This window comes from Pristis pectinata, chromosome 26, assembly GCF_009764475.1.
Source record: "Pristis pectinata isolate sPriPec2 chromosome 26, sPriPec2.1.pri, whole genome shotgun sequence".
Lineage (NCBI taxonomy): Eukaryota > Metazoa > Chordata > Chondrichthyes > Rhinopristiformes > Pristidae > Pristis > Pristis pectinata.
In genome coordinates this window covers 22,741,287-22,757,050 of record NC_067430.1, presented here as the reverse complement: position 1 = coordinate 22,757,050, position 15,764 = coordinate 22,741,287, and the positions used below count along the sequence as shown (strand labels likewise).

The following is a 15,764-nucleotide window of genomic DNA, read 5'->3' as shown; positions in this document are numbered from 1 at the left end:
CTTTTCCAGTGGTCTATTCTTTCCCAAAAGATATGTTTCTGTGGTTTAACTTTAAATTGGGGCTCTTCAAATATGCAATGGTACACTAGGCTGATTATATCTCTAAATAAGTAGAAAATGAAACACCTTTTTCTCAAAGCTTACAGTGCGATATTAACGGCAGCCATCAATTTTTGGCATATCTTGCACTTATTCCTTCTTCATTTTTTGTATTAGAATTTTTGATTATGGGCCTTTAAACCTTTGGGATGTCTGTCCTTCGCTTAACTCAAAAGGTGATTGCATTACCTATCATTCAACCAAGTCTTACAGGTGTGCTGGAGGACCAGTTCATTCGCTCCCTGGTCTTCCTCAACAGTTTCAGCAGAGGTGGACCGAAGAATTCTTTCAATTGATCCAACGCCTTGGAAGAGCAAAGAAAAAAAATCTGATTCCCAACTTCATTGAGAGAGGACAACATTAACTGTTACTACAGAAGAACACACACAAAAAGTGCTGGAGTTCTTAATCTCCCCCTCCCCCACTCACCTACCTTCTTCCTCTCACCTGGACTCACTGAACTCACCTATCACCTGCCTTGTGTGCTCCTCCCTCTCCCCCAACCTTCTTATTCTGGCTTCTGCCCTCTTCCTTTCCAGTCCCGATGAAGGGTCTCAACCCGATATGTCGACTGTTTATTTCTCTCTGTAGATGCTGCCTGACCTGCTGAGCTCCTCCAGCATTTTCTGTGTGTGTTGCTCCAGATTCCAGCATCTGCAGAATCTCTTGTGTCTCCGTGTTACTATGGAAGGTTTGGGAGGGAGGAGATCAGAGAGGATTGTTACAAGAAAAGAAGGATGAGACACTGAAGAGTACACCAAGGCAAAGATTTAATACATCCTTTATCAGAATTGAATAAGCAAGATCATGAGACAATGATGAGAGGAAGACACAGCCAGAAACTTATAAACAGAAACAAGGGGTCACATTTCAGGAATGTTTATGGAAGAGAGCAAGATTAGACTTCATTTTTGGTGACTTTCACAATCAACCTGCTGGCTGATGTTCAGTAAATAAAGCAGTTGAAATGGTCTATGGCTGTGGGTGAGTATCTTAGATGAATTCAAGCTGTTTGTAGTAGAAACAGCAGGCCAGGTATTATTTGCCCTGTGAAATCCAATTCTCAGAAACACTCAGTGCTCCAGTTTTCCCACAGATGTTTCGTGCCAGCAGAAGCAAGTTAGATTTGATGGTATAATGATGTGCAAATACTAATCTCATGGAATGTAATCCAGAACAATGTTTTAAAATGGTAAAGTGTCCCAGGGTCCTTCACAGCCATGTTAAAAAATATTTAGAAATATTTCTATAATTTTGGTCAAAGAGAGGTTCTTAGAAAGAAAGAGAAGTGAAGAGGTTAAGAAGTTTGGGAAAGAATGTCAAATCTTAGGCCCTGCAAGATGAAGACATTGTCACAAACAGAACAAAGGAAAGGGATGATGAAGAAGAAAACAGATCAGGAGAAATGCCTAGATCTTGGGGTTTGGGGCTTTTGGAGGTTGCTGAGGGAAGAGGAAAAAGGACATAAAGGGACCAAACATCATAGCTTTGATGTAAAACATGTAAAAGACATTTGTAGTTTAGCAAGTTCCTTCATCTTATTCTTTGTTTCTTATCCCAATGTTTAGGTGACAGTGAAGTGGTTGATAATATGTATGAGACAGATCCAGAGCCACCAGCTGGAGAGAGTGGAGGAGAAGAAACAGAAGAGAGTATCATGTCCCCGATTCCTGTGGGCCCACCATCTCCACTTCCCACCAGCAATGAATTTACCCCAAAAGAAGGATCCCCGTATGAAGCACCTGTCTACATTCCTGAAGACATTCCAATCCCGCCTGACTTCGAGCTGAGGGAGTCTTCAATTCCTGGAGCTGGATTAGGGATTTGGGCCAAGAAGAAGCATGAAGTAGGAGACAAATTTGGTCCTTATGCAGGAGTTCAGAGGGTGACACTAAAGGATCCAAACTTTGGATGGGAGGTGAGTCACACAATTATTGATTTATTATTGCTCCTGTTTAATTGGGCTTTGCAGTACTGTTCAGATTTATGACAATTTTACTCTGGCAGTTTGCCACAGGCAGCATCCTAACCGTTTTCCCACAGCCTTTAATATGTATAAAACAAAGTTTATATCTCTGAAGGGGCATTGTCCTCAATTTTCCTGGCTCTTATGGCTTGTAGAGACTTTGGGCCAGAGCTGTACAACAGAAAAAGGAGTATAGGGTACTTATGGGTCACTTTTTGAGTGTTTCTCTTATTGTCTCAAAATAAAGTGAGATTCCATTGTTTCAATGGGTTCTCTCGTTGGTGTGGAAGATGGAAAAGCTTAAAGTAAATATTCACTTGAGCATGATCTTGTGCTTCTTTCAAGCGGAGGGTGGATCATACTTCTGTTGTCAGTGGACTGGTGCACTGGACAAGTAGGGCAGACAAAGGAGTTGAAGAAATATACTTTATAAAGAGTCCCATTCATCCATCAATAAAACATTATTGATGAAAAAGTGCAAAAACATGACAGGATCCTTCTGTAAATTATCTGTCCTAAATATTTTCACATGGTACGTTTTATAATGTCTCAGATGTTTGATTTTAATATATAAGCGATTTTTCAAAGGCATTTCACGGCTTTCCCAGTTCGTATTGTTGCAGCTCTGAGAACTGAGATCAAATTTGCATTATAACTATGTTTTCATTTCAACGTGCTACTTGGCAGTTGTGACTGTTTTGGAGTAATGTCTGTCAGTAAGTTTCCATTATGGTGAGGTCAGGGCATGACTGGATATTAGTTGCATATATGGTGAATCCTGGGCATTCCTCACAATAGTTGGAGAAACCACTGCTTTGTTACAACAGGGTTCATGCCTTGCATTGAACAATGTTAATTTTGGTGGTGAAATACCACTCTGGATTTTAATAGGTGTATCACCATAAGGAGAACCCAATATATTGTTGCTTTGATGCTAATTTGGCATTCCCAGAAGTAATTCAATGGTTAAGAGAAACCAGGAGGAAATAAATGGTTTTATTTTTAATGTGTGACAAATTTGTGGCAGACTTGCCTCAGTGTAAACTAGGAAATCCCTGTGGCATTGCTCCTAGTGAGTTAAATGATGTGTTACTTTGTAATAGTGAGGCTTTAAGCAATGAGTGATATTGAAAGTGTTACAGGTTATAAGCATTTAATTAGGATTGTGTCAATATCAGCATTATGATCCAATCCATGTTTTAAAGTTTTCTCACTTCTGTTCATGATCTTGTCATATTGTCTGATATTTGTCAATATGATTGCACACTTTCCCTTTTCAGAGAACAATGACCCAAAAAGACGAAAAATAATTATTGAGCCTGTGCCTGTACTCTGCAACACAATATAAAAATTGTTTTCAAAGCAACTAGAAGAATGACAACTACCAGACTATCCAATAAAAGTGATATGATATGGCTGAAGATTGTGTACCATTGTTCTGTTAAGACTTTGATCACATCTGATAGATTAGAACTGCCCCATTATTTGTGTGGTGCTGCATTAATCCTTCTATGTCAAAAGTCCATCTGTGATCCAATTAAAATTGCAAACCTCATGCCAAACAGCAGAAGGGACAATGCTAAACTTATATAATAGCTGCTACTTTGATCAATGAAGTGCATAACAAAACTATTTCATGACAGAGTACTAAGTTTATCTGAGGGAGACATTGCTCCCTTTATACAGAACCACCCTGATGTCAGGGCTACCTCTACAATCACCATTTTAATATGAGAAGACAAATGTGTGTTTCACATTTCTGTGAATGTTGGTGTCTGCCAGTCTTCATTGTCTGTTATTCTCTGTGCACTTCACTCTGATCCTTTCATCCTTCTCTATAACCCACTCAGGGTTTCTGATTTTTTTCTAACAATCGTGGACATAGATTTCTTTATGTCTGTTATTTGAGGTTCACTTTACTCACGACTGCTCTTAGCACATGCAAAATCTTTGATACAGGGGCACTGCTGGAATGGCATGATTCAGCTCCTATACAGTAGAATTTTGTACCTGTGAGGGCAGGGTCCTACAGGCACCTACTACCAACAGCACACTTTGAATGTAAAATTGCCATGGCATTAGGTCTAGAACCACAGAGGGGGATGGAAGCTCACAGCCTCCGGGAACAGGAAGCTCCAAGGATTAATTTAGACCCATTCTACCAAGACAGACAATTTAATCTATTGGATGAATAGCTCCAGGCCTTATCCATTCTCTGTCCATTTTTCACAGACATAAATGTGTTGTATCAGAAATCGCCTATTTAAAAGCCATTAAGTGGGTCTTATAAGCAACATTATATTACACTCATATTACTCAAGAGCTTAAATGAGGCTGTCATTTGCTCTGTAAGTTCAGGTGAGGCTGCAGAGTGTTGTCACCTCTGTAGTTAATGGATTGAATGTATGTTCATTTGAATTAAAAATTCTGACTTACATTCTCTTGTACATCTTAAACGCCTTTCAACAACAAATGATTTTATTTTGCAAAAGAAAGATCCATTTTGCACTTACACTGAGAGGTGTTACTTCCATTGGAAGAAGGAACTGAATTTCAAAGCAGAAATTTTTTTTCCTTTTCTCAGATGTCGGTGTTGCTGGTGAGGCCAATACTTCTTACCCATTCTTTGTGTCAATGGGGATAGCAGCCACCACAAAATACATGTGCTTTTCGCATCCAACTGAAGATAAGTTTTTAACCCTAAAACTCTTATTCTGGATCAGAGAAGTTTAATTCTAAGAAGGCATAATAATGGGTTTTAAAAATAAGAAGAGTTTATAGAACAGTGAATAGAGGGTGAACAGAGAAAGACACAGGCCTGGAAATTTTATTGTGGAGCTCAATGTTTAAGTGCAACATATATATTTGAACATTTTATGAAATCAGATTAGTAACCTAAATCAGGATTTACTGCATGTCACAAAGTCCATTCTTTTCTTATCAAATCCTCTGTGCCTATGCACATGGGCCTTCACGGACTAGAGAGGCCTGCTTTGGAACACCTGAAATATTATTACCTGACCAGATTCCAGTTGGGATTCTGTCTCAGTTAGGTGCCTTAGTTAAAAACATGTCACAAAGTGCTGTCACTTGCACCCCCATAACCACCACTGCAGTTGCACCCCATTCCCCCAAACCCCATCCCAATCACAACTTTGGCCCCTCTCCTCCAAGGAGGCAATTATAACTCTCATGGGCACTGATCATCAAGATCTTGATATCTTTCTGATTGATGTCTTTATCCTATCCCACTCTCTCCCATGCCCCCCCCCCCTCAACTCAACTTTATGTCCTCCACTCTTCACATGACCCACAATCTGGACCACAACATGTGTTTTCCCCTACTTAGCAGAGCAAGAGAAAGAAAGACATCTGAATATGTTGGTTCTCTTGTGTCTTGGATCCACAAAGCAACAGAATTTTGCAGCAGCAGACCCTTGAAATGACGTTTGTTGGTCACCATAGAAAGCATTTTTCCAATGATTGATTTCTTCTGGTTGCAGAGACAGCTTCAAAGGGCATCCAACCAAAATTCTCCCTCAGGGAGTAGGAAGATTTCAGATTAATTAATTCAAAGGCTGTTGGAATATGGAATGTGTTGCCAAAAACGTGACTGAGGCAGAAACTATTGTAACTCTTCAAGGCTATTTGGAAAAATATATCAAATCGATGAACAAGTAGAGTTATGGAATGGAGTTGACCAATGGAATTGGTTTAGGATTGCTCTATCCAAGAGCCAATACCAATACAATTAATGTAAACTTCAACTTTCATGTGGCATCATTGCTGAATGTCAGTATTAGGATTAGCATCACCTTTTCTAGGTCCAAATTGGGTAGTTGTCAAGGGTAGCTGGTGGGATCTGCATGAGTTCACCAAAGCTTTCAGATACACCATTTTGATGTCTTATTTGCATGTTGGAACATTTTGGACATAAATTGGACCTTAAGACCATTACTGGAAAGACCACAACCATGCTGTCCTCGGGTAGAATGAGTTGGCCTGTTATCACCAGAGCAAGACAAGAACAGAAATAATATCTCCTTCTACCCCTTCCTTCTCTTCCTCAGATGGCTAACAAGACAAGACCAGACCTTTAATGTAAAATAAGTATTTTTGTTCTGTAACAGCTCCATTAGAAATGTCAGAGTCCGTCAGGAAACTGATCCATTGTGATATAGGAGTTGCGTAAAAATGTATTTGTCTATCATTTTAAGTAATGATAAAGAATGATGAGGCAGGTTGCTTTTTAAGATGAGAATTGGAATCCTGCAGAAGTATCTGATTTTTCACTTCTGTACATAGATTAGGCTTCAGTCATGGTTGAAAACTAAACTATATCGGGTAAAGGAAAGCCTACACCAAAGACCTATCCAAAAACATACAAAACTCAAAAGGAGCTTGACAGGGTAGATGTAGAGATAATGCTTCCCTTGAATGGGTGTCTACAACCAGGGGTGTAAGCTGTGGAAGCTCTGCCACTGAGGGTATTCAAGCAGAGATTGGGGTTAGTAGAGAAAAAAGGCTCTGAGATAAAAATCAACCTTAATTTTACAGAATGCAGAGGAGGCAGAAGGAGCTCAATAGTTCTTGCTTCTATTTCTTATGTTCTTAAATTAAAAAGCAATATAGTGCAGGTGCTAGAAATCTGTAAAACTATAAATTAAATTCAAATGAAAGGGGAAGAGAATTCAGAATTTTTACTTCACTGAAGGTGTAATCACTGCAGGAATAGGGGGCATTTACACCAATGCTTTTTGGCTCAAAGTCTTCCAATCATTATATTTGCTGGATGGAAGACTGCAAGTTTTGGCTAACATAAAGACCAGAATTCCTGCCTGCTGTGGTGGCATAGTATCTGGAATCATTTTAGTTAGTTGGATGGGGCTGTTTTTTTTTGCTTAAATGCACTAATTTGTGTTAAGTAAGACTCCATTTTTTATTTTCTAATATGCACAATAAGTCAGGGACTGCTCATAGGAGCAGCAATGTGCTCCCTCCCGCACTCACATCTCAAACCCCCAAGATGGAACTTTTGGACAAATATCATTATCATTCTCAGGAGTTGATGGTAGAATGAAACTTGGTTTGCTACCCTTTGTCCCAGTCCAATCTCCTCCATAAACAACCCCTATAATCCAGAACACATGCAAATTTAACAAAACAGATTTTTTTGTTTTTTCCTAAATTATGGAGTTAGATGCAGTCAAACACAAATTCATTTGTTTAAATCCACTTGAACCTGCTCCATTTCCTAGTGTGGAACTCACCAAAAAGCTGACACATTTTGGTTCCTGATTTGCATCTACAGTCTGCAGTTATAGCACTACAAAGGTCACAAGAAATTCCCTTGGTGCTCCATGGTTAAGGAGAGAGGAAATAAAGTCAGCCAGAGTATCTGCTCCTGCTTCCTTTTCTCTGATTCCTTTTTAAAAATTCCATTCATGGAATACATGGGATGCTACCAAAGACATTGTTAATTGGCTATCGCCAGCTGTCCTGGGTGATGGTGGACCTTTTTGTTTGTAACAATTTGATAAAACTAAACAGTTTGCTAGTTTACTTCAATAGACATATAGGACCCAACCTCACTGGTAAAGGATGTTTTTATTCTTTCCAGGATGTGGGCATCACTGCCAGGGACAACATTTAATGCCCCTTCCCAGTTGCTTGAATTAGCGAGCCACATTCTTAAACCATTGCAGTCTTGAAGTGAAGTTACTCACATAGTGTGTGGTTGGTCTATGGACTGTGTGGTTTGTTGGTCCATGTCAGAGTGCATTTAAATATTATTGAGGTTTCTTTCCTTAAGTATCATTAATAAATCAGTTAGATTTTAAAAACAATCCAGGAACTTCATGGATATGTTTATGTCATAGAATCATGCGTGGAGACAGGCCCTTTGGCCCAACTCATCCATACTGACCAAGCTATCTTCCCGTGCTGGTCCCATTTGCCTGCATTTGGCCCATATCCCTCTAAACCTTTCCTAACTATTTACCTGTTCAAATGACTTTTAAGCATTGTAATTGTACCTGCCTCTACCACTTCCTCTGGAAGCTCGTTCCATATACCCACCACCCTCTGTGAGAAAAACTTGCCTGTCAGGTCCCCTTTAAATCTTTCCCCTCTCACCTTAAATCTGTGCCCTTTACGTTTATACCCACCCCCCTACCCTGGGAAAGAGACTGTGACCATCCACCTTACCTATGCCCCTCATGATATTATAAATCTCTAGAAGGTCACCCCTCAGCCTCCTTTGCTTCAGGAAATGCAGTCCCAGCCATTCTCCAGTCTCTCGTTATAACTCAAGCTCTCCATTCCTGGCAACATCCTTGTGAATCTTTTCTGCACCCTCTCCAGCTTAATCACATCCTTTGTATAGTATACGCAATACTCTAGTTGTTGTCTCACCAATGTCTTGTATGGATGAAACAGGACATCCCAGCTCTTGTACTCAATGCCCCATCCAATGAAGGCAAGTGTGCATTATGCCTTCTTCACCACCTTGTCTACCTGTGTCACCACTTTCGGGGAACTATGTACTTGTACCCCAAGGCCTCTCTGTTCTACAACACTCCACAGGGCCCTGTCATTCACTATGCATGTCCTGCCCTGGTTTAACTTCCCAAAATGCATCACTTCACAGTTGTCTGAGTTAAATTCCATCTGTCATTCCTTGGCCCACTTTCCTAGTTGATCTAGATCTGATTGTGTCCCTAGACAACCTTCTTCATTGTCCACCATACCACCAGTTTTAGTGTCATCTGCAAACATCACTGTTCTTTTTCTTGAATTCCCTTGCTTCCATGATCTTCTCCACAGTAAATACAGATGACAAGTATTTATTTTAGACTGTGCCCTGTGACTTCACGCATAGATACCTGCACTGATTCTTAATGGTCCTATTCTCTCCCTAGTTACCCCTTACCCCTTTGCTCTTAATATAGAATCTCTTAAGATTCTCCTTTACCTCCTCTACCAATGATATCTGTGTCTCCTTCTTTCCCTCTTGATTTTCTTCTTACTTCTTTACTGATGCTTGTTCTTTATTCCCAGACTTAAAGGTAAATTTAGATTCTCAACCTTCCAAGATGTGACTCAAACTCACACTTTCTGAAATGCTATCATATCCCAAACCACACTGGGAAGTGAACCTGTGAGAGCAGAGTCAGCAGATGTTGCTGTGGTAAACACTGATTTACAATGGTCACTCAAGGCAGATGACCTCTTTCGTCAGCCAACAGAAATTATTTTTATTTATTTAGTGTCTTTGATGCAAAATCAAAATTCCAAGGAATTTCAGAAATAGAAATAAATGGAGGTACTGAGAGTTTAAGAGTGCTGTCAAAGTTTTTGATCAAAATGTTGGGCTTAAAAAGAATCAGAAATGCAGAGAAAATAAGTTGATAGATGCAGGTGTTTAAGGAGCTAGCTCTGGAGGGAAAACTGGAGGTTGAATGACAAAGATGGAAGAGTGTTGGAGACAACAGAAGAGAGAAAATGGATGCTGGGTACATCTGAGGGGTTTCAGTGGCCATTCTCCAAATGTAACTCTAGAAGGGTAAATGTACGTGAAGCAGCACTGAAATATGAGCCAGTGCCTTCTCATGAAAGGAAGGACAATGCTGCAGAAAAGAACAGTTCAAACAGAATCTTTTTAAGGGTGTTTAGATACACAGTCTCAGCAAGACTCTTTTCTGGTCTGTATATTCTATCAGACACCATTGTTTACTGACAGCACTTTGAGAGGCAAGCTGATAAAAGTCTGACTCTATCTTCAGACTTTCAGGACACCTCTGTGACATATTACATAATAAAAGATAATCTACAAATTTAAATTGAAGGACACCTTGGAGTGAGGGAACAAGGTCCAGGTTCTCTATTGAAAGGGATCCTAATATTGATTTTCCCTTGCCTTTGATAGCTTTGTGTTGAAAGAGTTGGGCAGGATTAAACAGCCACACCTCAAAGCAAAATAACCATTCCACTGGTTCCCATGACTAATCAATCGACCTTCACAGCCTTGCCAACACCAAGATTTAGTTCAAACCTGTTCCCAGTATATCTGGGGACCCTGTTATCGGATGATACCTGATTCAGAGGTTATCACAAGAAGATACAGGTGCTGTCTCATTGACAGACAAGGCCAACAAAGAGACAGATACCTTTCCCTAAAAGTAAGATATAAAAAGCAGTTCAAATGTAGGATTTATGTTAATGTAAAACCAATTTAAATCAGTGGATTTAACAAGCAACTGAGCGCTCCTCACTTTGATTTATTAGTAAGCCTACTGCTCATTATGGTACAGAACCAAATAGACCAGAAAGACCTCAGATTTGATTCCTAGTTTCTGTTTAGTTTGCTGATCTCAGTTGAGATGACTCCAGGTTTAGTACAATAACTTTAAGTTTCTATAAACAAAAGAGAATAGAAAAGAAACCAGATGAGGTTCTTGCTCCTGATTGCTGTCCATCTCCCTCTGTTGTATAGTCCACATTTGCAGAAATCAGCCAATGAAAAGAGGAGGTTTAATCCTAACATGGGCTCTGCTTAGTGGTCATTCAGTGTTGTACAGGCGAAGGCAGTGTTTTTGGTTGATACAGGCTGTTGGTCTGCAGAAGACATCACAGCAAAACCCGATCCTTTCCTCAGTATTGCTCACAAGAGATGCATTTTCTTCAAAGTCACTGGATGAAGAATGGAAACAAGAAGCCTGTATAATATATCAGTTAACTAATCCAAGAATGGATGCTGAAATCAGTTGTAAAAAGTTTAATTGAAAAGCCAAAAATTATAGATGCTGGAAATCTGAAGTAAAAACAGAAAATGCTGAAAATACTCAGCAGGGCCAACAGTATTGAAAAAGTGACAAACTTTTCCAGTTCTGATGAAAAGTCATTGAACTGACATGTTAACTCTGTTTCTCTCTCAGCAGATACTGCCTGACCTGATAAATATTTCCAGCATTTTCAGTTTTTATTATGGAATCTTTCATGTTTCTTTATTTGAGATCTGAGGAGAGAGAAGGGAGAGTGAGGAGGAAGGGAAAATAAGTTGGACAACTGGATTGAAAGGCACCAGTGGATTTACTCACAGCATGTTCACACAAACAAGGAAAAGATAACTGGCTGTATAATCAGTTTTACTGACAATGATTAAGAAATTAGATGATGGGGTGAACTCCCTGCTCTTTTTTGAATAATTCCATGGGATCTCTGATAGAATGGGCGTTAGATTGATCATAGTTTAATCAGGAAGATGGCAACTCTGATGATGAAGCTAATATCCACTTCAAAGAGCAAATGTAGTCTCACATAAATATTTTATAAAATGTGTTAAGAGAAGTATGTAGACCCTATCAGTTACTTCTTTTCTTTCAATCATCCTGGTTGTGTAATGAGTTGCAATTTAATCCCAGCTTCTCCGTATCTTTACTTAAGAGTTTGCCAAGTTTCATCTGCACTGGTAATTTGTTTCAGCTGCTGCCTAGAAATCCACATTCAAATGCACAGATAAACATACTCGTGGCAAATTTAATCTCCTTGATGTGCCAGCCCAATCCTCTTGATTCTTTGTAGGGTGTTTCCTCAGTTCCTGGACACTTAGTGGAAAATCAAGAGGACTTCATGGGTATGACTGGATAGTGAGTGTCGTTAAATTATACAATGACAAGGGATGAAAGTGGCATGATGTTTATCCTCCCCAGTGTCCACTTTCTTGTGTGTATATGTGATTACAAGCAGGAGAACAACATTCTGCCTAGCTTTTCCTTTATTGAGCCCAAGAACAATTTGGAGCAATCTGACTGACTGAGAATTAATCAAATTTAATCACTCTCTTGTACCTTCAGTTACTAAGACCCTAAGCACGGGAATTCCCTGCTGAAACATCTTCATCTTTCTTTCTTCTTTAATTTGCTTCTTAAAAGAAACTCTTTGCCTAACATTTCTTTATATGACTAAGTGTCAGTTTCCGGTTAATATTCTCCTAGGAACTGCTTTGAATTTTTTTCACTGTTTGGAAGATACCAAATAAATGAAAGAAGTGTGGTTGAAATTGACTAAGTTGGACAAGAAACCTTATCCGTGTGTCTCAGTCCTCTGACTCATTTGGGGTTTGGGGGGGGCTGGGGGTTGGGGGGATGTGCATGAGTATGGAGGAGCCCAGAGCTTGTTCTGGCTTGACATTATACAATGAATATACAATAAGCCAAGCAAACCTGTGAGATGTTAAACCTTAGGAATATACATGCTCCTCAGTCATTGGACAAGCTGGAGTTCACTGATACTGAACTGTTTATCTGTGTTTAGCTATTTCCGATTTTTTTAAACCTCCCACGTTGATTGAAAGACTAATAATGCTGGCCTGTCAGTTACCAGTAAATTATCAGCAGATGAGCTTTGACAGGGTCCATCAGTTTATTGAATTTCTGTCTTTGTACATCAGGAACTATGAAGCAGCCATGGATAAGACCTCATGATGTGAGAAGAGCAAGAAAATTGATTGCTGTGATGTCCTTAAAGTTCACAAAACTATCATAGTAAAGAAAGCTGTAGGCACAGAGCAACCTCGGTTTATTTTAGTTCTCCCTCTTTCCTCTAGAATCAATGGCCTAGAATGTCAGATGCATGATACTGGTTTTTTTCAGTTTTATGTCTGAAAATCTATTTATTACTCGAGTGAAATGTGATTGTAGCTATTTTTAAGTCATACAATTTCAGACATTCCAGTTAAGATCCAATTTTCTCATCAGATAGACATCAACTTACATCATTCGCCATGCAATGCTTAACTGGGGAGCTGAGTACATGCTGTTCTGAGGATTATCTGTTGTTGGACAATCCTGAGACAACTAAGTTTCACTGGCACGACAGTGGGCTGGGTAATCAGTGGGAACCCACTTGGATAAGTCACATTATTTACTGCCTCTCCTTCAGGGCCTTCCTACAAGGTACCAACCACTAATCACACAGATGGGCACTGCTAACATTTCCGGACCAGAGATCAACTCAGGATGCATGAAGACCTGCAGGCTGTAGCTGCAGTCCAAAGACAACTAACAGAAATTCCTTCATGCAGATTACCATTAATTCTACAAAGTCACTTTTTTATATTCATTATTGGTACAAGGATATCTCTAATAACTGGCATTTAATACCCAGATGAGAAGGTAGTGATGAATAGCCTTGTTGAATCACAGTCTAAGTGGCAGCAGTTTCAGGATGCAGATTTTCTTCCTTAAAGTGAACCAGTGTTATTTTTAACAAGAATCCAGTGGTTTCTTGGTCACTATTCTTGATACTAAAGGCAAAGGAAACTTTAAAGTCTATTGCAATCACTTAAATTGTCCATGGATGAAATGCAGTAAAAACAGTGATGAGCCAACCTTAGTTAAACTGGGCTTTGATTCCCCAGTAAAACCAATATATAGAGTTAAAACTAAAATCTTAAACAGTACTCAATGACAAATCATACATGCCTATTATGGTTCTGTGATATTTTGTGATATATTTACTTTGGTGTGCATGACCAAAACTTCCATCTCATGATGCTCCCATATTTCCATACAGAGTTCCATATATATTTCCTAAAGGTGCTCTTGCCCCTGATATGAAGAGTAGATTTCTTTTCAAGATACTTGACTTAAAACTAACAGTCTTTGGATGCTGAATTTATTCAGTCACACCCTCTTTCTGGTTTGATATACATGGTCTCTATTTTCAATCTCCATTTTATTGTTACTTAATGAAATATATTTATTTATGTGGAAGAGGAGTGATGCTTGAGTAGGAAAATGATTCCCAAATGTGCGCAAGAGCCATTAATAATACAGGTGATATAATTGCCTGCTGGCCTAGTTGATTATTAATAGAATTTTCAAATAATAATTGCTGAATTATTCCTGAATTTTTTACCTGAGGTTAAATCTTTTGTCAGATTGTATGGGTCTCTATGCCAGCTATTTTTGTTGTCTAGGTATTAACCATTTGTGGTGGAGAACTGCATTTTAAGAGGCTTTTATATTTCTGAGACTTAGTAGCCATTTAGTAGAGCATTTTTTTCATGTAGAAATGTCAGATGACTCAGGAACAGGGAGGGTCATACATTTAAGAACAAACAGGCATTAGAACCAAGAATGCCTGTGTCACAGAGTAAACCCAGATCCCAGATATGCAGGAATTTATATTTGACTGCTTTGTGAGAAACACTGTAAAAGTGCACATACTACACACATAAACATACACGTACTTAATCATAGATCAGGCAACTCAGTACGATTGGGATTGTTGGATATTAGGTCCTTTGTGCACCTTCTAATCAAGACGCTGTTGGCATGTTAGTTCTCTGGATTTTTCACTTGCTATGTGGTCACTTAGGGTGTCCATTGTATAATAAGAAGTTTTGCTTAGCTTAAAAAACCTTCATAGCCTTGAATGTATTTTAACCAGTTTCCACTTAATGTTTGAGAAACTTGTTTGATGGTATTATTTTAAACTGTTCCATGTTGTGCCTAATGATTCCTTGGATGGGAGGGCTGAATAGTGTTGGGGCTGGTGCAGATCTCAATTCACTTCTGAGGAGAGGCTTGATCAGTGGGCTAGTGTTTGATTAGAGCATTGACCCAAGAATACTTGCAAAACTTTGATGCACCCATGGAGTTCAGGTACATTCTTTGACAAACCTTCAGCCTGCAACCTTGTGGGTAAAAGTTGGACAGGGCAAAGAGTGCTCTATTAACATTATTGTTCTTTTCATTTCATTGTTTGAGGCATTGTAGACTGCATTAATGATCCTGGTTTTCCATGAAGTAGCTTACACCATTCAACCTAAGTGCCCAATATTAATTATAACCTCCACAGGTTCTCACTATGTGGATATATACCCATATATACCTTGCCTTTCCCTTTTGTTGGGTGGAACCCGAGGAAGAAATTCTGAACAAAATGAGGTCAAAGAAGATTAGGGGGAAAAAAATGATCAGAGAAAGAATGCAAAAACCTGCCCATTGCTAAAATAACCATTGCAACAGGGAAAGTCACATATCTTCAGCACCAATGTGACAGAGCTGAGGGCTACATCCTTGAAGGAAAAGAGTTGGAGTTGTGCTTGAGGAAGATCAGATGAGCAAGCAAATTGAACAAGCAAATAAACATAATTCTTCACATAACTGTTTATCATCCAGAAAACTTAACATTTTGTGTGAGGTACCATTTGTCTATCCCTCTTCCACCCTGTCCACCTCCAAAATATACTGGTGTTGAAAAATTTTTACACCAGCTTTCATTCCCACCTGCAATCTTTCCACCTGCTCTATGACTCTATTTCATGTACTGCATTTAGTCTAATCTTTGAAGTGTTTCAAGAACTGAGGAGGAGTTCTTGCACGTCCCACTTTCAGTTTTATGATTTACAAGCAAGAACAGCAGGAGACTGGCTATAGACGTAGTGCAGTGTAACCAAGAGAATGTTTCTAGTACAGGAATTAATAGCATTTGTGTGTGTGTGTGTGTGTGTGTGTGTGTGTGTGTGTGTGTGTGTGTGTGTGTGTGTGTGTGTGTGTGTGTGTGTGTGCATATGCTCGACCACAGTTTTTTGCATTACAAGGATCAAGCTGGGGATTTGGGTGCTGATTGGTTAAACACAGGATTGTCTAAGAGAAAGCCATCTCATAGGCTCTTGCCAACCATTATCATG

General features: G+C 39.3%; 1 protein-coding gene across 1 annotated transcript in view; it reads left to right on the top strand.

Annotated features, from left to right (window-relative positions):
* Window positions 1-1,073: 1,073 nt before the first annotated feature.
* Window positions 1,074-15,764, top strand: part of prdm16 (PR domain containing 16) — a 416,607-nt gene continuing 401,916 nt past the window's right edge. The window contains exons 1-2 of the mRNA XM_052039002.1: window positions 1,074-1,083; window positions 1,668-2,017. Coding sequence (XP_051894962.1) covers window positions 1,074-1,083; window positions 1,668-2,017 — 360 coding nt within the window. The remainder of the gene's footprint in view (window positions 1,084-1,667; window positions 2,018-15,764) is intronic.